At 48.7% G+C, this 27,442-nt stretch overlaps 1 protein-coding gene across 1 annotated transcript in view; it reads right to left on the reverse strand.

Moving 5' to 3' along the window:
• Positions 1-27,442, reverse strand: part of LOC144180246 (uncharacterized) — a 42,619-nt gene that overhangs the window by 2,058 nt on the left and 13,119 nt on the right. The window contains exons 6-7 of the mRNA XM_077708626.1: positions 11,584-11,801; positions 1,457-1,740 (exon numbers count right to left, since the gene is read on the reverse strand). Coding sequence (XP_077564752.1) covers positions 1,457-1,740; positions 11,584-11,801 — 502 coding nt within the window. The remainder of the gene's footprint in view (positions 1-1,456; positions 1,741-11,583; positions 11,802-27,442) is intronic.

Below are 27,442 nucleotides of genomic sequence, written 5' to 3' on the forward strand. Positions count from 1 at the left end.
CGCGCTCCTACCCCGGACATTCAGACAGCTGGCTCGAAAGACTATACACAGCGTCCGCTTGATACCATGTCGACACAAAGACAATTTGGCTCTTAAATAGATTAAACGATAAGCTTAATCCCTCCCTCGTCCACAGACACACAAGACAGCAGAAAAAATGCTTCGACTAATTCGGACAAATAGCTTTCCTTATAGAAGCGATAGTTGGGCTTGTTGATTCTTGTACATCATTAAAGAGCGCTTGAAGGCGATGAAGATAGGCGAGAAGCGACCCATACCGATAAGAGTGAAGCGAGCTGTATTTTGTATTCCCCTGTTTGAAAACACGTGTATCATGCGGTGGCACAATGACCAGCCGACAAGAGACGTGATGAAGGCGTTTCAGGTAGAAATAACTGAAGGCAGTGTGTCAGGTATGAGCATGTGAGCTCATATGAAAATAAATTGGTTTTCCTGACGAAAGCGGCAGAGTAGGTTGTTCAGTTTGCACGTGTGTGCATCTTTTATGTTGTGTGTATCGTACCGCAATTTTGAGATGGCGCCGAGGGGACGTGCTTGTTGTGGTATTTTATAGTCGTATGTATGCCTGATAAAAATTGGTTGTGAGTGAGCGCCGTCGTATGTCTCCTCTTCTATCGTCCGAGCGCTTTTTAATGACGTATTGCTTACCACGACATTCAACTTCACGAGATCTATCCCTTCTTTCTCTCCTCAACTTGCAGCTTCTGTCGACGTTCATGCAGCGTACAACCACATGGTGGCGGAGGGCTCCTGCGCCTTAACGTAGCAAGCAAATGGCTCAAAAATTTTCCGTATCGTGCTTACAATAATTCGGTGTCTATAGTGTTGTTGGACGGTACTACAAGCACTCCACTAAAGGGACGTCTCCCGGCGTTTCGATGAGAAAAAATGCCACGTCGGGCACTACTTCGTCACACATTAACGTAACGTAACGTAAACTAACCTAACATAACCTAGCGCAAGTGTGTGCGTGCCTCGCCGTGATCGCCCAGCGTCCCCGGCACACGTTCGTAAAAAAAAATAATTGAAAACACCGTAAACTAACATGAACGACGAAAATTATAACTTAAACTTAAAGATGTAAAAAATATACAGGAGGCAAAAGCCGGACTCGAAAGTCCGGCCTTAGCTAGCGGAAGATAAGGCGGACCCTCTACACCACAACGGCAGACGCTCTGGCCTGTGTCAGCCGCCTTAGGTGTTCTAACGTAGTCGGCCGGCAATCTATAGCCATGGCTGTAGCGCCCAGCTGGAGTGCCGTCCGACGGCACTCTAGACACTGCGTTACAATAAACGCTCACCCGCCTCCTTCAACTACTTTTTCGTGGGCTGAACCAGCAGGAATAGTTTCGTTCATATCGAGCCAACCAACGGAGATATATTTTGGAAAAAAATCATGCACCGTAAGAAATGCATTTCACGCAGCGGAACTAACCTCTTATTGAACTCATCAACGATCCAACGGGGTATGTCGCGGCGAAAGTACCAAGTCGAACGGAGGTCCTTAATTGTCCCGGCGCCAATATAGAAGTATCCCCGGATCACCGGACACATCTGTGACATCCGCACTCGTGCTGCGGTGACGTCCGAAAGAATGACGGCACGGCGGCGAACCACCAGGTCCATCGTAGCAAGTTTGTACACTTGGGCCGGCGCCATCTCTCCGTGGCGTTCCACCATCCGCGCGTACACGTCCCGTACCGACTTGAGGCCTGACGTCTGCATCACAAGAAGCACCATGAACATTAAAAAAAAAAACACTGCATGAAGAGCGATACAGTGACTATTCAGGCCCTGCCTTGAGTGATGGTTGAAAAACAGGTGAATTGTTCAAGCAGTGCCACAAAAATCTGTGGGCAATTAGATAGACTGAATTACGTACCGCTCTATTTGAAGGCGCATGGGCTTCAGGTTGTGTGTGCTTCGTTAAGCCTGATGCCGTGTGTGCCGGTACGTAGTGGAATTTTGTTGTGTTTAACCTAAAAAGTCAATGTTTCTGCGGCGTAGTTTTGGCGTAATAGAAAGCTCTTAAATTATATAAGTGTCAAGGATAAAATCTGGCAGAAGGAAAATGACGTTGTAACAGGCCCCCGTTTTATCGGTGATAACATTGCCTAAATGTGCAAGGGATGCGCGAACTGTGTGAATGGAAAATATTTTTAAATAGGCGCGTTTTTTTTTGTGAAAATGCGTCGTGGTAGTAGTTGTGGTTATTAAATATTAAGCATAGCTCCTGAATATGAATGTTCATTTATTATTTCATTTAATATTTATTTATCGTAGCACGGAAAAGTTGGGGGATGTCATCCACTCGAAATGGCAGTGGTGAGATGTTGTCAAAAATATGCGCGCACTGCTACTAAGGGAGAGTTTCCAATACTTTGGGTTTGAGATCACAAGCCAAACATACGTTGTTATCAGCAAAAAAACGCAAAAAACCACAATGCTGAACATAGCATATCACTGGACGTTATAGTGGCAACAGACCTGTATGTCGTTCCTTGGAGTATTTGGGGGGAAAAGCGCTGAAATATTTCATTAGGGCACTATTTCTTTGAAATGTTACGGAAATGATCACGTGCTCGCGAAACGTATTCAGTCTAAGCCGACGTTGTTTAACCTAGTTCATGTGATCTGTGGTATGCAAAAAAAAAAAAAAAATCCTGGCCCATCTTCCCTAACGTGAAACCTAGGGAGGGGCGAAGCATGCACTAAATGAGTCTATTCTTGGCGCCTTGGCATTTTTGCCAACGGAGAGGAAACCGTTGGGGGGGGGGGGGGAAGGGTAGTGGTACACAGCTTTGCTGTAAAAGTCTCTTGTCATTGAAGCACGACGCTCCCTAGCGCGAGGCGTAAACGAGTGTCCCGGTGTTTTCTAAGTACGCGTTACGTGCAAGCGCGAAACGTAAACGAGTTTCTCGGTGCTTTTTAATACGCGTTACGTTCTAGCGCGAGGCGTAAACCAGTTTCATGGTGTTTTAATACCGTGACTACATGAGACAATCACGGCGATCACCGGAGACGCTAACAGCCCAAGCCCGCAAGGGGCTTCACCGCTAAAAAACCCGCTTCCGATTCGATTCGATGGTGGTTTATTAACACAAAAAAAACAACATACAATGGGTATATGCAGGAGGAGGTCCCAAGGTCAATGACTGCCGGGGGACCTCCTTTACACTATACGTTTGATTACAAGGTGTACAATAATAAAATTATGCTTAGTTGTCGACAAAACTGAAATCCCTTCTGTTTTCACTTAAAAATGCACTCGGAGACAATCTGCGTACTTTCTTTTATATATCGGCCCTAGCTTTGCCCACGGATCCCGTGCAGTTCAACGAACGACGTAGCCCTCCAAACTCAGGACTAATGCAGCCACCCGAGTACAAACTAAAGTTAAGCGCGAATGATATTACCATCTACAAGAAGGGATTCCAAAAAAAAGCCTATTAGCCAACTTCGGTGCTCTGGCAATGCACAGAAAACTATACAGATCGATCGCTTGTACACTTTAGCACAGCGAATGTTAACGCCGCATATTCATCGGTAGTAATGAACCAACAAGCACAGTTTTAACTATGCGATATGAAAACAGTAGCACTTTCTCATTCCTATGCGGCCTGATTTTCATTTTCCTTTCCATAGGGAAGGCTACTTATTATAGGCGAAGCCCCTTAAGTGCTGGGGCTATTGGCGTCTCCTGTCGTCGTCGTCGTAATTGTCGTCTCATGTAGTCAAGGTACTAAATCACCGGGAAACTCGTTTACGCCTCTGGCTAGAACGTAACGCGTACTAAAAAAAACACCGGGACACTGGTCTACGCCTCGCGCTGGAGCACTTCGTAACGCGTACTAAAAAACCAACGGCACAATCGTTTACGCCTCGCGTTCAAAGACAAGATACATTTAGAGCAAACCTCTATACCTCTACCTCCCAACGCTTTCATCTCCTTGGGCAAAAACGCTTGGGCAAACACTGCATGCTTCGCCCCTCTCCACGTTTCACATTACTGGAGGTGGCCCGGGATTTTCTTTTCCTGCTCCTCCTGTGAACATTTCCCTCCTCCTGAGATTATTTTCTTCCAAACATTGTTTGACCTGCCACTTTGTCATCCTTGAAATATTTTAATGCCGCATGACGACGAACTCCCCGTGCCATCATCGCAGTGACATCCCAGAGCTGTTCCGGTTAGAATTTCGGCAGTGAGCTTGTTACGGCGAAATTTGTACGTACAAAAACATACTTCGTACAGGACGTTTAAAAAACAGGACATGGAAACTCAGGGCAAGCGTTCCAAAAAATAAGGGAGGCGTGATGTCACGAATCGGCCTATCGCAGTGCTTTGTGCGGCACTCCTCGGCTGTGTGGCGAAGCCTCCACTACGTGTGCCTTTCAAGCAGGCCCCTCTGTCGGTGACTCACGCTTGCAGCCGACGAATCCAAACACGCCGCTACACGCCTGGAAAAGTCGGATCACTGGCGCCTCGCTACCGGCGTGATTCAAACTTCGGTGGCGGCCGACGCAACACGCAGACACTTGTCCGAAGCACGCGGAAGCCGTTGCGAAGACCTCCTCTCTCCCCTCTCTCGGACTCAGCGTGCGCCGCTACTACCGACCGCTCACGAACTCTGGAAATAGCGTTGTGTGTGTCCGTACCATTCGTGTCGTGTGCACAATCTAGAGGGAACGCTTGTTTGACCATCGGCACTTTGGGTATAAATAAGACTCCCCTAGCGCTGTAGTTCATTCCTGTTTGAGCACCGAATCAATGCTGTCGCTCTACTCGAGCACTGTACTGTAACCTCGCCCGTCAGGGCATTGCTTTTGTCTGGCTTCGGTCCATCCCTGGCCATGAAGTACAGTAGTTAAGTTTGCCTTCGGCTTCTGGTCAGCTTCGAGGCAGCAACATTGGCTGGCCGCTCACTTCACGCTACCACGCGCATGACGGAGGTGACGGAGCTCGGCTCGGGTACGCCTGCCTGTATGCAACAATGAATAAATTTGGGGGAAAAAGGAATTCTAACGCATTTGAATTTTGTGTAGCTTTTAATGAAAAAACGGGGGTAACATAAACAAATACAAAAGTTGGAGGAACGACGGAACAGCGCGTCCTACACCTGTTGTTCTCGTTTATCTTGTTCTGTTTTTTACATCATGTATCTAAACCTTCTCGCGAAGCTAGCGGTCTTTCTGCGTTCGTTGAAGCACTATGGCCATGTAATGCTCCAATCGTCACGCAGGGTGTTGGTGTTTTTTGGTACGTAGGACACCGGAATTCGACCCTCTTTGCGAGAAATGATAGAAACAGGGGAGCGATTCGGTTCCCCCGTCATAAAGGACTTATCGAAACTATCGACAGTGGATTTTACGCCAGCGCCTCGATTAGGTGAATTGCACAGCACTGCGCGATTCCTTCATTCACCATCTCAGTAGCATGAGAAGGAAGTATCATCGGTTCCCATTTGGGTGAACATACGCGCACCGCCAAAGCTGCAACTTTGGTAAGAAGCCTAGTAAGCTTGCGTATAAAAAGGAGCCTTTTAAAATAACGTTTTAGTGGGGTGTCCCAATCCTCTTAGCAACGGTTCTCTTTCGGTGATTAAGGCTTTGGGTTATATGTACTGAGCACAGCATATCAGCGGTTTCATTTTTATCTGCTGTGGGCTGTCTGCCTGATTGTGGAGGAGGGGAGCGGGGTGGCAGAAGCAAAATGCGCGTGGGTTCGAGATGTTGCCGTACGTTCTAGGTTCCGTCGCTGTTTATAATATAATTCGCAGTCCCTACGGCAACCCGCATCAAAGCCCATGCGAAGCTTCAGCCCATAAAATACGCTGTTTTAACTCTTTTATGCCTGCTATGGTTTACACTGGTGCCGAAGCCATGTACGTCAAGCACAAGAGAAATGTTGGAGTAATCAAACACGCCACAAACGCACTGGGTTCAGCATTTTCTGGATGTATTTCGAAGTCTACGCGTTTTTCGATGTTCATTACTGATCGAAATCGAATTTCACACACAAAAAAACAGTTCAAAACTATAGCCACAGACTAAGAATTCCTGGCCAAGCACAAAGAAGCACCACTATTGAAAAAAATTTCTCCCACCTCCCCTCACGGGAACCCCTGTGTAGATGCGACGCATAGGGGGTTCCGTTATTGTTTCCGTTAGGTTGATTCTCCCATCGCGTGAAACGTGCCGTGAACCCCCTGCCGCGGCTATGACGCAACGTGGCGCGGCTATGACGCAACGCAATCCAACACAATCCATTTTAATCCAATCCAATCCAATCCAAATCCAATGCAATCAAACCCAATCCAATTTAAGCCAAGCCAAGCCAAGCCAATCCAATCCAATCGAATCCAATCCAATGCCCCTCGCGAGAGAGTGTTCGCTATCGGAGAGGAGAGGGGGTGAGCGGCGGAGAGCGCAGCTCGCGCGGCGAGGAGAATGAGGGAGGGGTGTGGACGGACAACAACAACGCCGTATGGAGGGACAAGCCGAGTGAATGAGATGCAGCCGCATCTAATAGCAGCCACGTGTTCTAGTGGACGCTACCCATGAACCACCATTGAACGCTCTTTCGGATGGTCTCGTTTCATCTGGGCTATCGCTCACGCCGATTATGCGATTTACGCCAGAATAAAGAACAATCTCGAATTTAAGAGGAAGTCAATAACGTTTCCATTGGCGTCTGTAGCCCCGTAAGAACGTTGCGCCAACAAAGGACGATTAGTATGACATGGGTACATTATCCAGATGCTTCAAAAAAGGGCGGACTTAGGCGGAGTTTTTAGAATAATCTATCAAGACGTATATTTACAGCATAAAAAAACAACTACTGAGTAAACACACGTTGACGTTATCAAAGCACTTAGCTACCTATTTCCGACCTCCCGAGCCTCTTGTAGTATACTGTCCAAGTGCAATCGATACAGCTGTTTTCATGATTCCTAATGAACGTTTATTCCTGCTCCTCCCCACAGATTAACTTTCGTTCAAGGCTTTGGCGCACAATCAAACATGTGAATAACTTTATTGCAGCTACAGCCGGTAACGGTGATGTTTTCTTGCAGTCAGCCTGACAGCATGAGCATGCTGGGTTAAGTGCCAACTACACCCAAAACGTTCCTTGTTCAGATTTGACCTGAATTTATTAAAGACTAGCGGTAGTACCCGGCGGTTCCCGGGTGGGCCATTATATTAAGGACAGCAATTGGTATTTGTTAGTCGCCATATTAGGCTGCTTCATTGAGAAGCGGTACACACTCGGGAGCGCCTGCCTGCTGTCAGTAAAGAGGCTCCTACTTCAGGCGCGTCGTGGTAATGTGAAACGACTGGTACTCGTGTTTTACTCCAACTCTCGCTAAACAAATTGCACCAAGATAGCGTTTTTGAGCGAATGAGTCAGTGAGTGAAAAAGGTTTTATTGGGCCGGCGAAGTGGGAGTAGTTCCCTATTTCAGAAAGCCATGTGATGAGTGGGCAGCCTTCACTCTGGAGGAAGTATTGTCAGGACATCCAGATCGCTGATTGTCACCAGGTTCTCCCACAGCTCAAGGTTTGGAAAAGTGGATGAAAGAAGGAGGAGCTTGGTTTGCTTTCGCTCTTAATATATGAGGAAGAGTGCCAGGTTGCAGCCACAACTTGAATTCGGCAGGAGATTGCGCTGGGAACACATGATGGAGGCCGGCTGGGTGAGGGGTATTCTTCCTCGTAGGAAGTGCTATCTCAGAACATATGAACGATGTTCATCGGGACAGTTTTATCATAAGTAACATGGGCTTCCCGTGGGAGGCGCGAGGTTGCAGAAAGTCCCAGCAGATGCCGAGGGCTAACTTTTGCGCTTTTTACTGGTACATTTTCTCTTTTACATTTATGATATATGACACCTGCTCCTACTGGAGACGCGTAGTTGCCGAAGGTGTCAACAGATGGCGACCGCTAAGCGAACGCGGGAAAACTCAACTGAATTTTACGTCCAAAAGGATGCATATTAAAAAATCTCGCTGGCCTTCTAATCCGCATCTTAGGACAAAATCCTGAAAGTAGTTTTCGGGCAATTAAATGGGCAGCATTTTCAAGAAAAAACGAACGGGAGATATCAACTGGCTGTGTGATTATTTGTGAAAGTGTAAAAACACAGTGTTTTCCCGAAATCCCGCTTGCCTCTATTGGGAGGGTGTCATTGAAAAATGTTGTATAACAGTGTTGAGATAAGTGAGTAAGTTGCCTATCTCAACAAAAACCAGTTCGATATCTCCGATGGCGGCCGGTAAAAACATTAATATGTGAAAAACAATTTTACCGCTTTTTACTCTCTCCATGGTGGAATTTTTAAAATTTTAAGAAATATTGACCTCCAACACCGTAATCAGAACGTGCCCTTCCAATATGTAGCCGTTTGAAAGAGCAGTTTGGCTAGACGTGTACATAACCTGTCGGGCCTTTTTGGCTCATCAGCCGTGTAATTTGTAAAAAACAATTTGACCCTTTTAGCGGCGTCGCAGAGCGAAATCCTTAAAAAGGGTTCTGTGCATTTGTATGAGTAACATATTCTAGCAAAAATCAGTTGGATTACTGAATCGGCGAAAGATTTATTTGAGAATCTTTAGGAACACCGTTTTAGATCCGGAATTCGGAATCACCTCGCTGGTGTAGGTTAGGGCGAAATCCAAAAACTACTTTTTAGGTATTCTTAAGGGCTACTTAAATCAGCAAAAAGCGCTTCGATATGTGAACGGGTGACCGAGAAAATTACGAATTCGAAAAACCACAATTTCGCCCTTTTCTTCGGTTCGGGGGGCAATTTCTGGAAAACGCGCCTTAGTGAGCACCTACTCAATGACGCAAATAAACTCGTGAAATTTCAAGTCTCTAGGTTTAACAGTTTTGGCTGGGCGTTGATGAGTCAGTCAGTCAGTCAGTCGGGCACTTCTTTTTATAGGTATAGATACTCGTGGTAGGGCATCGAGTAAGGGGCACGCACAATCTTGAGTTCACACTCCAGAAATAACCCAGGCGGTACCCTAAGCCCAGAAGCCACATGCCAATTACTAGAAGCGCCCTAAGCAGAACTACAGCAGACGACGATGCCCCTGGCGGGAGGTCGCCGAAACAAGTTCCGGACCAGCGTGTGACGGAAAAGACCACCCTGCCCCGTGGAGCGCAAACCCTCTGTGACCGGTCTCGCTGATTCTCTTCTAGATTGCAAGATTACCTTTTAGATCCTGATAACTAGTAAGAATATTCGTTTTTTCTTAGTACTTCTCTCCTAATTAGTGCCACTACCATTGTGTGTCCTTGCCAGCGTCTGGAAATGCTTTACTTAGGTGCTTTCTCTGGTGGGTGGAAAGCCACGAGATGTTTTGGGGGTCTTGCAATCACGCGGGATAAGTAATCATGTTCGTGAAATGCAAAAGCGGGTTTGCTTTGAACGGTGTTGGAATAAGAGGTGAGGAAGTTGAGAAGTGTTTGCCGGAACTTTTTTTTACGTATGTTAACGCGAGGCTCTGAGCGGTCGGCGCGATACGACTGCAACGTGGAGGAAAAAAAGCCTTCAAAGCCTAGATGATTCGGGCATCCTTTTGAAGCATTGTACACAATACGGAGCCTGACGGTGAGTTCGAGGGAAGCGCCTGCATAAAGGTGGCTATATTTTATTTCAAGGTCTTTCAAACAAGCAGTTGGGCTGTGGAAGTTAGTTTGGGGAGTTAATTTGGAAGATCCCTGGCAGCTCTTCTCGTGATGGAGCTTCCCCAAAAAACTGGCGCCGTATCTGCTTGCTCCCGCCACAAATGTTGTCGAAAGACGAATATATTGTGCCCCACTTGCTACGCAACACGCTCTCTTTTCTCCCCTCGAACCCCTTACGCTCTCCTCCTCACCCGTCGTATGGTCTATGTAATGGCGATTTTCTCAGTTGATTTTCTCATATCTAGTGGCGATTTTCTCGAATTTATCACTCATGCAGCGAACGTTCCGACAACTCAATGAGGACTAAACGCCATTACCCGTAACAAAACTATGTCACACCAAAACAAACGCCGCCTCTACAATCCTTGCAATCACGCGCATTTAACTTCACCAAGCAAAATATAAAAAGGAACTATGTCACACCAGAGCAAACGCCACCTCTTCAATCCTTGCAATCACGCGCATTTAACTTCACCAAGCGAAATATGAAAAGGAATTTTTCTTGTGAAAACGTAATCAGAGCTTAAAAAGACACTTTGTCCGTACGATGCGAACTCCGCATGCTAACGCACTAGCTTATCGTAAGTGTCTTCATTGTATTCTTCATAGAAGGGGTGAGATTCGAGAGAAAGAATGTAAGGAGTAAAAGGGGGAGACAGAAGGGGGACATACGCTGCAGGCACTGCGTTAGATGCTTTCCGCTCCCATTTACCCGCCGCGGTGGCTCAGTGGCTAAGGCGTTGCGCTGCTGAGCACGAGGTCGCGGGTTCGATTCCCGGCCGCGGCGGCCGCTTTTCTGATGGAGCCGAAAAGCAAAAACGCCCGTGTGTACGAGATTTCGGCGCACGTTAAAGATCCCCAGGTGGTCAAAATTAATCCGGAGCCCTCCACTACGGCGCGCCTCATCGCCTGCGTTGCGTCGGCGCGTTAAACCCCCACAATCAATCAATCAATTCCGCTCCCATTTGCAACAAAACGAGCAAATTTCACGCCAATTTCATCCCTGTACGCAAAATAAAATGTACAAGAGCCATAAAGTAGGCCTACCTCCGAATGCCACCATTTGTTCTGTTGCGGGTGCGGCGCCGACTTCTTAAGTTGCTTCAGTTGCTGGGCCTGGTGTGATCGAAGAAACACCGAGCCTGCTGTAGTTCCGAAGTTAACTGAGCTTGATTTTCGGGTGTTCAAGAGGGACAGGCGGTACTGTCACTATGCTACATGAACTCTAACGAAACTTTGGGCACCATGCGGATGGCTCTGAAACCGCCGCTTTTACAAGCGGCCAGTCGTGGCCATGGTTTGTTCGCCCTGCGCAAGCCCCACAACATCAGCGACAGGGAGAAGGGCAGGCTCACCGAGCGCTGCTTCGAGTGTTTTTTATGCGTGCACTTGCCACACTTTACGCGCTAGTTTTTAAACTAAAATTCAACACAAACGTTCTTCGAAAGACATCGTACAACCTTGCTTTCTGCGTTGTCTGTGTTGGCCCTTGAAATAGCATTGTCTCGCCGACAGGCATTGCTTTTAAAAGAGGTAACAAGTACTGACAAGTGTTCAGTACGCTGTGTACAACGTCAGTCTTGACGTCGTTTGCGAGGTAACACTGTAATCATCACGTTCACCCTATGCTGACATGCAAAAAACTACCACAAGGAAGCAGGGGCCCACTGCAATCGCTCGAACCAGATGCATTGGTGGTATTCGATGCCAATGGCTGCCAGTCGCAAAAACTGGTACTTTTGATGACCCGGGTCACCGCCTGTAATAATCTATTCATTGCCCTTACGTATTGTTTAGAAAGAAGGTTAAAATGGAGCTTTTTTTTTTTAAATTGTCTGCACGAAGATGTTTCATAAAAATTCCGGAATACCTGCAGTACGGTAGTCAATGGTGACTTTTCAACCGTAATTGGGAGCAGCTTCGGCTGGCGCAAGATGTCATCGACGGTTTCGATGCGTGCGGTGTTCGATTTGACGAGCAGGTTGGCCTTCACTTCGCCGTTGAACAGGTTGACCAGCACGAAGCACGCCAGCAGCCAAGCGCCAAGGAGCACCCGATTTGACAATGGGACGAATCGGACCTGAGTAGCTGCAACGGAAGCAGATGTGATCAGATTTTGTATTAAAGTGAAGCTTTCAGACTCTCTCTAAAGGCGTCCGTAGTCCACTCACAAGACACTGCTGGAAAGCCACCTTTCTCAGACGATGATGATGATCGTGGGGGAATGAAAGGAAAATTAAATACCGTAAAAACCCGCGTATAATACGGACCCGCATATAATACGAGGTGTAATTCGGGGACAGCAAAATCAGAAAAAAAGTTTGCATCCGCATATAATGCGAGGTAAAGAGCACAGAAAACATATATTTTCACTGCAGTTACCGTTCAGTCATTGTTAGTTTTCGCTGGCCCTGTCTCCCGACTTCCGTTAAGTCATCGTCAGGTTCGCTGCCGCTGTCTCCTGAAGTCGCCTTGTTGGAATTGTCTTCCCACAGAAAGTGGTCCTCAGTGCCATCAAGGGCGTTCGAAATGCCGCATTTCCTAAAAGAGCGACTGACGAGCTCCTCTGGGATGCTGGCCCACGCATCCGCGATCCAGACACAAAGCACCGCTGGAGAAACCCGCGTCAGCCATTCGATAGCTGTCACTTACGGGTCTCCTGACCTCATCCACTCTTGGTAGCAGGACCTGATGCAGTCTTTGAAAGGCTTGTTGATGGAAACGTCTAGCGGTTGCAGCTGGGATGTCATTCCTCCTGGCATGACAATGAGTTCGGTGCGGGGTTCGCGCCACAACTTCTGCACGGAATCGGCCAGGTGGCAGCGAAAGGCGTCCAACACGAGCACTGACGAGAATCCCCAACGGTGCTCCAGGCCGCCGACACCACACAGACTTTATCCAGTCAAGCACCAGTTGCTTTCTCCACCCACGAATGCTGCCTTCGGTGACGCCGAACTGCCGTCCTGTGGCGCAATTCCTGATAGTCTCGGCACATAAAGTAACCTTTCTTTTAATTGCCGCCGAATACTGTTTTCGTGCACCCGACATCGTGATAGACTTGCGGTGAACGTGCCAAGATCCTTCGCGTGCTCAAAACAATCAAAATGGCGCCGGCTGAGACAAGCAGCAGCCAGCTAACGACACCGCCGGGGGCGCACCCTCCAATGAAGCCGAAAGTGCAAATTTTCGGCTGAAAACTTTGGGATTCACATATAATACGAGGCACAAATTTCACATAGTAAAATTTGGAAAAAAACGTCGTATTATACGCGGGTTTTTACGGTAGCTTCCCGTGGTCGGAATCGAACTACGATTTCTTGCGTTATAACGCCGAAGTTTATTCGGCTGTGCCATTCCGGCATGGTCAAAGCAGTTTGAATTTGGAAAGGGGTGCATGGACGTGCAAAATTAGACAAAAAATGCACCATTCTGTATAACGACGGCGATGGTTGAACGCTAGGCAGAGCGACGGAGTACTCGTATCTGCAAATCACTAGAGACCACAATCGCAGTGGAGTAAGCCATCCCGATAAAAAGTTGCACGTGACATCTACGTTTAGGTCTTGAGATGTATGAAGCGAGAGATTTACTTCGGCGTGGAGGGAGAAGATTGGAGTTCATGCTTTTACCATTTATATTTTCCAAGCACTGCAGTTCAGTGATGACAGCTAGGCTAGCCGCAACGGTTTTAAATGCAGAGCATTTCAGTAACTCACGATGTCACCCGCGTTGACGTCCGTAGTCCGAACCGTCGTTGTCCCTACCATTTAAAAAAAAAAAAAAAAAACTATCCGGCGCCCGGTTTCGATCCCTCGACCCTGCGGGTGGAACGCAATGTACATGGTGCTCTACCCACTGCGCCACAAAGCCGACACAGAATGGGACGCTACGACGCGCCTTATATCGTTGACTCATTCAAACTACTGCTGACGAGCGCTCTCTCGTCAGCAGTTGCCACAAGTGCAACAACATTAACGTAACGCAAACTACTTAACGTTGTGCGCCCCCGGAAATGCTCTGCATTTGATCGTGCCCCTCGCGAGGGGGATGTTTCACTGCGTCTTCTCTCGGTCGCGGTACCCGTGGCGCCATCTGGCGGAGGCGCGGCACAACTTGTAGCACTTTGAAAAGATGCGGCGACAGCCAGCTGTGTGTGTGCGTGCCGCACTGGTACAAATGGCGAGTGCATTGGCTGTCCACAGAGCAAAGCATTCGTGCAAGTAAGCCGTTGTCCGTCTTCTTTGGTCCGAGGCCCAGCCGCTCGAGGATTCTTCTGCCTGTACGTGTGGTCGAAAGGCGTTCAAGCTGGGCCATTCTTTGGGTCTCGCTAATCTCCTCCAGGGTGTTGTGGAGACCCAGCTCGAGTAGCCGGTCGGTGCTGGTTCTGTTCAGTAGTCCCAGAGCGGCCTTGTATGTCTTTCGTTTACAGTATGCCCTTCTGAGAAATTTTTTCGTTTCTTTGCTATCTGCATTTGTTTTGCCATATACACTTCCAAGCTTGTTAGACTGATAAACGCACTGTGCAACCATTTCACAATTATTTTAAGGGATCTATTTTTTCAAAACAGGTTTCCACCCATAAGGACCTCTGGTTTTATTTCGTATCATTGACAATCCTTCAGAGCTGTCTTAATTTTCTCAGTATGTTTTTTAGTGATCACCCGCGCAAAAATTTTTGGTCACAGCGGCACAGGAAAGGCAGAGGCCATTTATGTTTGTAAGGCGTCAGATGTCCGCATGAAATGTTGCTGCTTCAGTGTGTTAGTCAGTTTGAGCCAGAAGGTGGCAGTGTCAGTGTTTCAAAGTGTTTATTCTCCAGCGTTGCGGCCTGACTCAACATTGGCGTTTTTTTTTGTAATACCCGCACAAGGAGAGAAAGAGAGCTTAATATGTATGATATATTGTAAGTCTGGGGAAAGGGGGTAAAAAGATGGCCGACCCCAAGAATAGAACTCCAAGTCCAGGGCCCCAGCATCAGCTGACGCTGCTGTTGAGGCGACAAGCTGGCCAGGACAGCCTCCTATGTGTCAATGTAAGTATAATATGCAACGTTTGAGTTGCTTATTTCAGAGCATTTCCCTGAACATGACCAGGTTGTGTAACGAGATTGGGTGTTTCCACGCATTTAGCACAGTTCAATGTTAATGTCCCACGTTTCCTACTTAACATCTTTGTCCATCTAGACTTGTCGATATTTGTGTTTGTTTGCATCCCTCGACGTGTTCACGATTCTTAGGCGTTGAGATCCCCTTGTAGCACGGGGAAGGATGGTGTTCCTAGGTGTAGGATAAGGAGACGTTTTCCACATTTTTGGGGGAGGGGTGTGTGGTAGCAGTGGTCATAGGGAGCACGGTATGCGAGGCGGCGTGGATCTTCGTCGGCGGGGTCGTTCCTTTCCCGACCCTTTTCTTCGAGTGTTGATGGGATGAGAAATTTCATCATTGTGTATTTAAGAATCCTCTTCAAGCGTGTAGGTGCTATGCTTTCAGCCAAAACACTAGTGGTATTTTGAGCCTTTTTGCCAGTGTCACGACGTCAAAGTATCTATATTTGATAGTTTCGCTATGCGGGTAAGCAGGGGGATTTTCCACTTTCCGTTCCTGCATATGTGTAGGAGCGTAATGAAGTCACAGCGATCGCCACGGTAGTTCATTAAGACAAATGTTGCCTTTGTCCTTTCGAACGTCCCGGCGTCTCGTACATATAGTGTTTTCACAGTTTTGGAGCTTTCCTCGAAGAAAGTTTACCATGGTTTTCGCCTGTCCTTGAGCACATGTAGATTTGGGTCTATGTTTTTAAGTAGTGGGAGGGTTTTATGGATAGCCACTGGATCACAGACCTATTCATCATGGCGTCAAGCCGTTTCTTCTATGGAGGTGCGGCATATATTCCTTAGGATGGCTGGTCCCAGTTTTTTTTTTTTCCAGAGGCTCCTGCTAGGAGAGTGGCATCTCTCATGTAGTAAAATTATTATGAGACACAATTTTAGACCTGTGAGGGAGCCATGAAAGCTGAGAGGTAGGTATGCCCTATACGCGGTCGTGATAAGCCGATTATTTGGCTTTCTTCAATGCGGGTAAATTTCTGGCATGGCCAACTGACCTATATCCGGCTCGTGATCAGTGCCTACTTAAGTTTTTGTCGTATCCCCTTTTCTTCCTGCTCTTCCCATATAGGCGTTTTACAATGTGGGCGCAACGATCGTTTCTTCTGTAATTTGGCGATTGTATGACCCGCTCTGGCCCTTCTCTGTAAGGCCATGCCGATGATTCTTACCTGAGAGTTTTCTAAGATCACATCCTTACCTATTTTTAGTTTTTGTATATTGGCCGCGGGCACATGGCGCCATTCATCGTTGGCCGGACAGAGCTTGTGGTGGTGACAGGGCCAACAAAAATTCGAAAAAACTACGGATATAAAATTCATGTAATTAAAAGCCATATATACTCTGTTTCATCATTTGGACACATTTTATTCAGTTTCTAGTTTTAATCTAGGCTTTCTCGGTTTTGGAGAGACTGGGGACAATCTATTCTACCATTTGTTATGTACGTGATACAATGTTAGCTTGCGGTGGCGTCAGTATCGGTTAGAGAGGCGCTTTGTGGGTGGCGTAAGTTTGGGACAAGGCTGGCGACCGTGTCTGCCGGGCATGCATGCCAAGCATCCATGGTGCACAGAACGAACTTTTCGTGTATCTTTTCTTTCGCCTCGGCCGTACTATCATTGTCCTTTTTTCCACAATCTAGTTGCCGTTGCTCTATACTCCCGCTTTGGGCGAGCACTCGTGGCTAGCTGGCTACATTGCGATTTCCAGTTAGCGTGGATAACATACTTCCGCGGACGCTTGATGAGCACGGCTGATAGCGGACGGCTAGCAGGCATGGTAGAATCGAGAAATCAGCCTAACAACGCTATCGCGTTAAATCTACCTTACGTGTATGGCAAGGTGGTGTGATGTGGGTCCGTTCGCTTCTGGATTGGTTCGGTTGGCGTTGGAATTGATTTTGGAAAGCTTCGCGTTTGCCATCGTTGTCGTTTCGACAGACGGTTGGTTCATTTTGCTCACAAATGCCCATTATTTAGTCTGAATATTTGTGGTTCACTCGAGGATCCGAGTTCTTCCCCTCGGTAGGGTGGTTATACCTTCTGTCAATCATGTTCGGTTAACGGAGCTCCATGGCTGCCCCACGCCGACAGAGGATAGCGGTAGCCCGAAGCCTACGCATGTGTTTATTTTAGAGCGCAGCTTTTAGCTCCCCGTTCCTGGCTTTAAGCCGTGCCGTCGGCGCAACGCAGCGGAGACCAAGAACGTAGGGGAGGAAAATGAAGAAAGCGAACAGGCAGCGCCACGAACAAAAAGGAGAATGGGAGGAAGAAAGCAGAAGCATGGATAGATAGTAACGCCGAAGAGAAGATCACGCAAAGTACGGAGTAAGGGGGGGGGGTTAAGGGGAGGGGGTAAGAAGGAGCTTACGGCAATTAGAGCGAAAGCTCTATTACTCCAGTCACAAACCCATAAAAAGGCTCCTAGCGTTCCTCTGACTTTCAAGCTCACCCAAGGTCAAGCCAGCGCCTCGTGCGGCTGCCGAGAGTGAAAGCGTCTAATCAGTCGTTTTTACCGACGGGAGGTGTGTGGGAAAGGGGATAGGGAGAGAGAGTATGGGCGCGTGCCATTAGAAAGTGTCACAAAAGGCGTTTTTGCATAAAAAAAGATCACAGCTCGTTCACGCAAAGACCGTGACGGCGCCGTGCAGCGTCTGTGTTTTGTCGTTCAGTGCAATTGTGTGTGCGTTCACTGCGCGCTTCCGGCGCGAAAAGCGAGCTATCGCTTGACGAATAAACCTGGTGTAAACGTGCAAAACCACCGCAAATTTTTTCGTGCACTCGTTTCGGAACGTGCTATCGTGGATCCGACTGTTGACACAAGACATCACAGCCAATGACACGTGTTCATTGGGCACAAGGTCATGCTCACAATACCCTGAACCAACAGCGGACTATCTTTTCCACTCTTCTTCCCCATCTGAATCCTCCCCTAACCTTGCGATCTGCGCTCCCATTTTCCAGCCATGAAATCTCTCCTGAGAAGGGACGCACGTGCCCTAATTCTCCCGTGTCTCTGCCCCCTGCCCCCTAATCTTTCCCAGGTTGAGGAAGTTTCTCTCAGGAGGCTTCGGCCTGGGGTGGCCCTCACACCTTCAGTCCCCTAAACTTGGGGACCCTCACCAGAAGACACAGGAACGTGACCCAATTGTCCTACTCCAGCGGCTGAAGTGGATGTCAAGCACCTTCTGTGGATGTACACGGGAACAACGACAGCTCGAGACAACGCGCTCAAAGGGGCTGGTCTCCGGTGGGACAAATCGGATGACTACAACCACTAACTGCAAGAAGGGAGATACTGCAGGTCGCTAATGAAGTTTCTGCACGTAACTGGACTACATGTCTACCTATAGACTTAACCATTGTTAACGGTTTGCTGAATATCTGCCATTTTTGTACCCCCTATCCGTCTCTCGGTTTCCAACTTTCTTCTCTCTCCCAATCTTCAACCTCCTCTTATATACCACGCGGCAAAAACAAGGAGTGGAAAAATAAGACACTGGCATCACGTATGATTACGAGTGGCGCGCGTGCTGCAGAACAAGGTTAAGGGTGGTTCGTCGTTGTGGCAGCGCGTAGCGAGGAAGCGGCGAGGAAGTGGGGAGTCAATGCTGCGCGCAGCAACACCACTCGCCCCGTTTGGTGCAGGAGTTGGCCTCTTCAAAATGGCGTTTCAAGAGCAGTTACTCGAGAGCCCGTTCCGATTCTTGCGGTGGTTGCCTTTGGCTGCGGCCTCTTTAAAACCGTATATCATAGCTAGTAATTGTCGTGTCGTCAGAAAGAGAGCGTGACAAAGGGAAGGGGAGAGGAACAGGTATGTTGCTGTTTGGCCCTTTCCGGAAGACGCTGCAGGCAGCGTTGGTTTGGCAATGCCACACCAAACATAATCCCTGTTCAACACATGCAGTTCCGCTTGTAGGCGCTGCGATAGTGGTCATCACGGGAGTTATTTGGGCGATTTTCGGGATTTACACCCGGCAGCTGCAGCCTTCGACGTCACTCCCGTTGTGTTCGCTCCTGTATCCTCTTCCTACTTGTTGTTGTTTGGTTAGCCGCGAAGGCTTATCGGGTGTATGCACTTCCACCATGTCACAGCTGGAATAGACCAACCGGGGAATAAATATGGCTCAGGTTTAACATTTCCAAACGTAGTTACCCCGAGCGAACGCAAAGACTAGGTACACAGCGTTTCGTAAAAGTTTGCCGCTGCTTGTGATTTCTCAGCCTGTCGTCTACCGGCATCTACTGTATGCTTGAATTCATCTTGTCGCTCGCGCTGAAGCGCTAGCTCAGACGGCACAGCCGGCGTGGAGCGATCAAGCGCAGGGGAAGCAGCCGTTTCACATTCGCCTAGCCACACGTGGTGTGGGAGCAGCGAGGCTCCGAGGGAGCAAAGCGATACGAAAGAACGGGCAAGCTTGTACTCTGGCGGCTGCAGGTGACTCGCGACGCGATGACTGACCTTGAAAGATGTAGAATAGCAGAGCTTCCGCTCTAAAGATGAACGCGCTATGAAACTCTGCCAGCCAGAAGCCGCCTCGGCATGTGGCACGAGGCCGAGTGACGCGTCGTTGCTGCTGTTTTAGTAAAAGCTAGAAATAAAGTTAATGCTTTGCTGTGAGACGTAAAGTCGACGCCGCTGATGTGCATTGTTATTAGGATGCCATTTTCGTAGCTATGGTAGGACCACTTCGGCAAGGCGGTGCCGTCAAGCGGGAAGCAGCTATATCGCTCGCTCACGCGCCTACGTGTGACCGCTGGCACTCAACCTCTGCACGCGCTTTGGACGCGAGGGCGCGTCGGCACGTGGACGCATGAGGAATCGAGTGCGGCCAACAAAATACGAGTGACGCGTTTGCGCTTTCGAGGAGAGATGCTATTGCCATGAAATGGACAATGTGAATCTTTTATGAAGCGTTGAAGTGCGTATACCGGGTTCCGTTCCAACAACAGCACCTGCATACATGTCCGTGAAACACTTCCCAGATATGCAGGAAACAGTCGTCTTTGCAAGAGGGGTATTGCATCCTATATACCACAATGTTCTTTTTTTTGCAGATACTTCATAAAAGGTTATTTCATGCCGTCAACGCAGTGCTGGATTAGGAAACTTTGAGGCCCGGGGCTAGTGCGTTCATGGGGCCCTAATTATGATCATGGTGATGGTGATTCCGCTTTATTATGCTCAAATTTTCGAAGCCCATGTTAAGGTCTCTGATCAGTGATAAATTATACATAATTTCACTGTTTCCGAAAACTAATTTCTTGGCTTGTTGTCTAGTATTATATAACGGATTTTATCAGGCGTAAATTAATATTTGTATCGTTTGATTGCCGGTCCCTCACAAATTCACAATTATTTGAAGTTCCGCGTCGGCCAGCACATGCTATATTTCAGGAGAGTATTTTCTTACACGACTCACTTTTTATTAACCCTTTAATACGCGTAAAAATCAACAGGACGTATGCATTGTCGCAAGTTGTAACCAGTAAAGCTATTTTTTTTTTAATTGCGGCGTCGATCAGGAACCCAAAAGCCTGGCTCTGGCTCATTTGGCCGGGGGCTCAGTATGAATATGGTGTTGAAACTTAAGGAGATAGTGGCCGGAGTGGCGAACTCGAGATGTTGTTGATATGATGAACGGAAGTACAGAATTTATATACAACTATGCATGTTAACAAAACTGAGTACATGAGTAATAAAAGAAAAACTCCATAACTGCAGTTAGACTCCATCTCCAAGTGCGTGAAGACCCCCTGAGAACCCAAAACTCCAACTCTCCTCTTTCCTATGCTTCGAGTGTGCGCGAGCGACAACGGCCGGGACTCTTTTCCCGCCGCAAGATTCATCAAATCGCTCGTAACACAGCTGTATCCCTAACTTCCGGTGCCATCCTCAAACTACCTCTTGCTTAAAAGGGGTTATAAATTCCAAGCCTAGCGTCAACGGTCGCGACCCCAAATCTCACGGGAAGCAGTCTAGCTCGAATGCTCAGACAAGAACTTTATGGCAAAACCTCAGTATTTCGTTGTCTCGACAATGCCCCTCCAGTTCGCCACCTGCATATATATGAGAGCGCTCAAAGTCCGCGCATGCAGCTGTCACTCACAGACATCTACCAAGCAGTTAGCCGCCACGGCTTACGGACCAAAATCCTGTACATTACCCGCGCAGACGATACAGCAGGTGGCGATTAGAACACGCGCCGCTGTGTAAAGGGTGTTAGGGGGGTGGTGCTCTGGCGTGCCGCGCAACAAAACCTCCCTATGCAATGTGCCCGATTACCACAAAGACGATAAGCAGAAAATGTCGCTTTTTGGGCCGGGGAGCGGTCCGCTTCGTGCATGGGTTTGCGCATGGCCGTCGATCTTTCAGCGGCGATGAACTACTGTTGCGCCGCTGTGATGGTCTTGCTAGTCGGCAAGCCGTTACTCATTACGGGTCCCTTTCGGATGGAGAGCGACAGGTGAGTATGAGAGATGACATCATACAACAGTTTAATAGGGATAGAATGTCTCTGCTCACCCCCGCGCTGCCGTCGGTGCCGCGCAAGTTACTGCAGTCAGTAGTTCGTCGTCGATTGGTCGGGTCGTCGTTCGGTCGTCACTGGCAGTGGAAACACGCTAAAGCTTCTCGTCTAGATTCGGGATCTACGACTGAAGTGAGTCTGGGTCGACCTCTCGCTTTCGAGCCCACAACACGTCTGCCGCGTCCACTGTTTTTCCCGCGCTCCTTCGGGGGTCTGCGGGCGGCCCCTTGTTCCAGGCCCTCCGCCGGCTCATTCGAAAGCGAAAAGCTCCCACGGGGATAAACAGCTTACCGTCCCCGAGTCACGGCGGAGGTCAGTTTCCGAGACTGCATCGAAGGGGCAGCACGCAGGATGCGTTTTTAAGCCGACGCAGTTTTCGTCGTCCCGAATGGAAATAGGCGTTGTTGTTGCTTCATCTGGCGACGATGCCTGAGCTCTTCACACCGCCTAGGCTTGCTGATTCCCCAGCTCGAAGGGAGCCGCTAGGATCTGGCTGGCCCGGCGGCCCCTGCGTTCACATGGTGGCGCCTCGAGATTACGCTACGAATGGAGACGCGCGGACGTGTAGCTTCCGCAACGCTTGTTGCTCAGGCAGCCTGCAGAGGCTACAGCACAGAGGCGCGGGTTGAAGCCGAACGACCTGGCCAGTTGCCTACACAACCTTTGAACATTTAAATAACCATACGCTGACCATTGCCGCAGATGCAAGTGCACTCCAGCATACAAAAATACACAGGTTTTGTGCCGATCAAGCAGCGAACGCCAACGAGAAACTTCGAGGCGTTTCGCTTTGGCGAAGAAGGCGACGGGTATGTCAGCACCCCTTCCGTGGCATTTCGAAAACAGAAGTGTGGTCCCTGAATCGCAGATTAACACGCAGACTTGTAAATTGAATGAGGCTTCTCCTTTTGTCTGCTATGTTTCGGGGTTTTTTTCTCCTCTTTTTCGCGCCCGCGCCGACGTGGCAACGTATGCGTCCCTAGTAAAAAACCTTGCCTTATCTTAAAGAAAGTTGAGAGAAACGCGAAGGCTAAAATGGCCTCCAACTTTTACTGAAAGTGCGTCCAATCGATCGTTGAATCTTCAAAGACCCAAATCACCAACGAAGAACGAAGACATGCGACGAAATTTCGCGCACTAAGTGAACGCTTCTACGAACGATCTGAATGTATACCGATGCATGGTTTATGCGATAAGGGTATACTATCGTACTCCTCCTTCATGATCGATGCGTGTATACTGTCTTATCTAGAAGCGCCCCTATTTCGAGATTTTCGGGTAAGCGTTTCGACAAAATGCAAGCCCGGTTTCACGCACTCGCAATGTGTCCAGAGACCTTATCGAAGGTTTTCCTTCGACCAACCGGTCTATGGGGAAATGCGTTATTATTTTTTTTTGACAGAACGCCCTTGGTCCCACTAAGAAAGCATTCCCTTTAAAAAATTCATTTGAAGTCTCGCGTTCGCCCCGCGCATTTTCTTGTGTCCCGTCCCCCGCACGGGGCACCTTGAGCAATCTTGGTGACGGTACTGGCGATACCGCGGACCCCGAGCCCCCAAACATAAGCTGGATCCAACCGTGGCGATGTGTTTATAGGTGGAGGGTTAGAAACCACGAACGGTGGCCGTCGGAGCCCAGGTCAAGCTCCGGCGGATGGGCTCCCTGTCTGTTCACCAGGCAGGGAGCTCCGGGACCTCTTTGACTACCAGGGTAAGGTCAAGGAAGAAAGTACCCCCGTCTCCCTGCTTTTTCCTATGCTATATGGATAAATCAAACCCCCCCCCCAGACGTGATCGGCCCCCTAAAAGGGGCCGCACCGAAGTATCTTTTCCTTCTTTGCCTTCTATCTCGCTCCCAAAGCAAGATAACTACCCTCGTTTTTTGATCGTGGAATCTGTGGACAAATCCAAGCCTGTTTCTTCTCAATCGGTATTTCTTGTTTCTAAATACCTTGAAGGTATCATCGGCAAAACATATGACGCCAAAAAACTCAGAACTGGTGAAGTGCTAGTTGAAGTTAAAACCAAGCAGCAATCCACAATCCTCCTGAAACAAACCCGCATGGCAGATCTGGAGATCAGGGTCACACCCCACTGCAGCCTCAACAGTTGTCAAGGTGTGATCTCTGAGGCAGATCTCCTAACCGAGACAGAGACTGATCTGCTCGAAGGCCTAAAAGAACAAGGCGTAACAGCAGTAAGGCGCATCATCATCAGGAGAGAGAACAAAGAAATAGCCACCAAACATCTGATCCTTACTTTTGACCGCTGCACACTGCCCGAGCATGTCAACGCAGGTTTCATCCGTTGTTCTGTCCGGCCGTACATCCCGAACCCGAGGCGCTGTTTCAAGTGCCAGAGGTTCGGGCATGGTACCAACTCCTGTCGAGGCAGAACAACATGTGCCAAATGCGCCCAGCATGATCATCTCTCTGACAACTGCACTGCTACCAACTTCACCTGCCCGAATTGCCAGGGTTCACACGCAGCATACTCTCGCGCTTGTGAAAAGTTTCATCTTGAAAAAAAAATCATTAACCTTAAGATAACCGAAAACATCACCTTCCCAGAGGCGCGAAAGAGGTTCGCCTCCTTCCCTCTGGGCAGGTACGCCGACGCAGCTCGCCGGGGGGCGGAGCGGCGTTTGGTTTCGGCGGGGACCCAGTACCGCGAGTCGGACTTGGTCCCGCCCCCGCCCCCCCCTGGGTTGCCTATGGCAGCCCAACCCACCTCCGCACCGCCCGCTCACCCAGCAGCGGCTGTGGTGGCAACAACGTCTGTTGGGGATGCCGCTGCATCCACTGCTTCCTCTCCACCGGCCCAAAGCACACGCAAGGGCACGGAGATGGAGACGGAGGCAGTCGCAGCGACCCCCTCTCCCGCCTCACTGCCTGTGCCACCTGTGGTGCTCCCCACGCCTTCGGCACTGGCAGCGCAGGCAAAGAACACCCGAAAGGGTACCACGTCAAGGGGGCCCAGTCCGCTGGCCACCCCCTTGCCATCAGATGACGACATGGACGTCGAGCCCTTCCGGCTTTCATCGCAGCGGAAGGAACGGGCTGCGACGTCCAGGTCAGTAGAGAAGGTCAGAAAACCCCTTCCAAGAGTGCAAGCCCCGAAAGACCCTACATAAATAACCACACTCCAGTAGCTCTAACACATCATAATGGGAAGAGAAAACATTGTTCAATGGAACTGCAGAGGCCTTCTGAATAATCTTGACGACGTGCATGAGATTCTGCATGCCAATCAGCCAAGTTTAATGTGTGTCCAGGAAACACATCTTAATTCCAAACACACAAATTTCTTGAATAGTTACCTGGTATACAGGAAAGACAGGGATGGCTGCACACACTCTTCTGGCGGTGTGGCCATAATTGCCCGCAAATCCTTAGCATGCCACCCTGTCACCTTGAACACTGTCCTTGAGGCTGTAGCAATTCGAACAATAATATTTAATAAGTTGATAACGGTATGCTCCATATACATTCCTCCTGATGTCTCACTCTCGAGCTCTGACTTCGAGGCGCTGGTTGACCAACTGCCCGAACCATACATCCTTACAGGCGACCTTAATGCTCACAACTCTCTTTGGGGCTCTTCCAGAACGGATGCCCGAGGTCGCCTGATAGAGAAATTCCTTACATCTTCTGGAGCATGCCTTTTCAACAATAAACAGCCTACATACCATAACATAGGACATAACACATACTCATGTCTTGACTTGGCTATTGGTTCTGCAATTCTCTTTCCATGTCTCGAATGGGGCGTGGGCACAGACCCATATGGTAGTGACCATTTCCCCACTTCATTAACGCATATAGGTACAGGCCCGAGCAGTCCATCTTCCCATAAAAGGTTTAATGAAGCAAGAGCTAACTGGAATACATTTACAGAGACATCCAAACTACACCACACATCCATAGGACACCTACACGTCGAAGAAGCTACCCAACTGCTCACGGCGCACATCCTCGACGCCGCCGAAAGGTCCATTCCCCACACCTCTGGTGCCCCGCGCAACCAGCGGAGGCCGTGGTGGAATGAGAACTGTAGGCGGGCACGAGAGGCCCAGAACAAGGCGTGGGGTATCCTTCGTCGGTACCCCACGTCGAGTAACCTCCTCTTGTTCAAACGGGCCAAGGCGTTCGGAAAACGTGTGCGCCGTGAGGCAAAACGCGATAGTTGGCGTACATTCATAACATCAATTAACTCCTACACAGACACACGGAAAGTATGGACACGTATACGCAAGCTAAAAGGACAACAGACACACAGCCTGCCCCTGGTTAGCACAACAGGGGACACTCTGGAAGACCAGGCTGACACACTCGCACAACACTTCCAGCACGTGTCCAGTTCAGCACACTACACGAACACTTTCCTGAAACATAAAGCCTCTTGTGAAAAGAAGTCCCTACACGACAACAACAAATCACAGACTTCTTACAACTCTCTGTTTTCACTACATGAGCTGAGGGCTGCTCTGAGCACGTGTAAACCCTCAGCTCCAGGCCCAGACAACATCACATACACAATGATACAACACCTGCACGCAGACACTCTTCTAACACTCTTACACCTCTATAACAAGATTTGGCTTTCGGGGCACATTCCAAACTCTTGGAAGGAGGCTATAGTTGTAGCTTTCCTGAAGGAGGGAAAGGACCCGTCGTCCCCCTCAAGTTACCGTCCTATTGCCTTGACGAGCTGCCTGTGCAAGCTCTTCGAGAAGATGATAAACCGCAGGCTCGTGTACTTCCTTGAGTACAACGGTCTTCTCGAGAGCTGCCAGGCAGGCTTCAGGGCGGGGCGATCCACGAATGATCAACTCGTAGCTCTTGAATCTTACATTAAGGATGCCTTCGTGCATAAACAGTATGTCGTGACTGTGTTTTTTGACCTCGAGAAGGCCTACGACACCGCTTGGCGCTACGGGATCCTCAGTGACCTGAAGTCTTTCGGTGTTTCGGGCCATATGCTCAACACTCTGGCTAGTTATCTGTCCCACAGAACGTTTCGCGTGAGAGTTGGTAGCGCACTGTCAAGGATTCATGTGCAAGAAAACGGCGTGCCCCAAGGTGGAGTTTTAAGCTGTACTCTTTTTATAATTAAAATGAACTCTCTTGGGAAGGCATTGCCACCTACCATTTCTTACTCTATGTATGTAGACGACGTACAGATATCTTTTAAATCTTGTAATATGTCAATCTGTGAACGTCAGGTCCAGCTTGGTGTTAAAAAACTTGCCAGCTGGGCAGACAAGAATGGTTTTAAAATTAATCCTGGAAAGAGCTCTTGTGTTGTATTCTCCAGGAAGCGTGGGGTCCACCCGGACCCAGACATCACTCTTGCGAATGTGCCTATTCCTGTGAACAAGGAGCACAAGTTTTTAGGCATTTTATTCGATGAAAAACTTACATTCATCCCTCATATCAAACAGCTCAAATGTAAATGCCTAAAATCAATGAACATTCTTAAGGTTCTCTCACATCAATCTTATGGGGCCGACAAACAACTCCTGCTGCGCCTGTACACGGCGTTGGTGGGGTCTCGGCTCGACTACGGCAGCGTCGTGTATGGGTCGGCGACAAAGACCGCACTGAGAATGCTCGACCCAGTGCTGCATCTTGGCCTTCGCCTCTCATGCGGCGCTTTCCGCACTAGCCCTTTCGAAAGCCTTTATGTCGAGTGCGACAAGTGGTGTCTAGGGCATCAGCGGGAGTATGTTGATCTGCTATATGCATCTAAGATTGTATCCCTTACCAACCATCCTTTTAATCCTATCATGAACAATACATCAAACTTGCAACTCTTTTTAAACAGGCCATCCATTTCCTTACCTTTCTCTCTCAGAGTTAGGGAGGAGGCTTCTGCACTCACGGTCCCTCTTTCAGACACGCACAAGACACCCATCCATAATTTAATTCCACCATGGCATCTACATCCTATATCATGCGACTTATCATTCACATTAGTAGAAAAAAATAGGGCACCCAGAAGTGCAATTCTGCAGCACTTCCTGTTCCTGCAGGACAAGTACAGGTGCGCAGAATTCTATAGCGACGCGTCGAAAACTGGTTTTACTGTATCT

The sequence above is a fragment of the Haemaphysalis longicornis genome, unplaced genomic scaffold, assembly GCF_048455015.1.
Source record: "Haemaphysalis longicornis isolate Haplotype H1 unplaced genomic scaffold, Haemaphysalis longicornis Haplotype H1 scaffold_4, whole genome shotgun sequence".
Lineage (NCBI taxonomy): Eukaryota > Metazoa > Arthropoda > Arachnida > Ixodida > Ixodidae > Haemaphysalis > Haemaphysalis longicornis.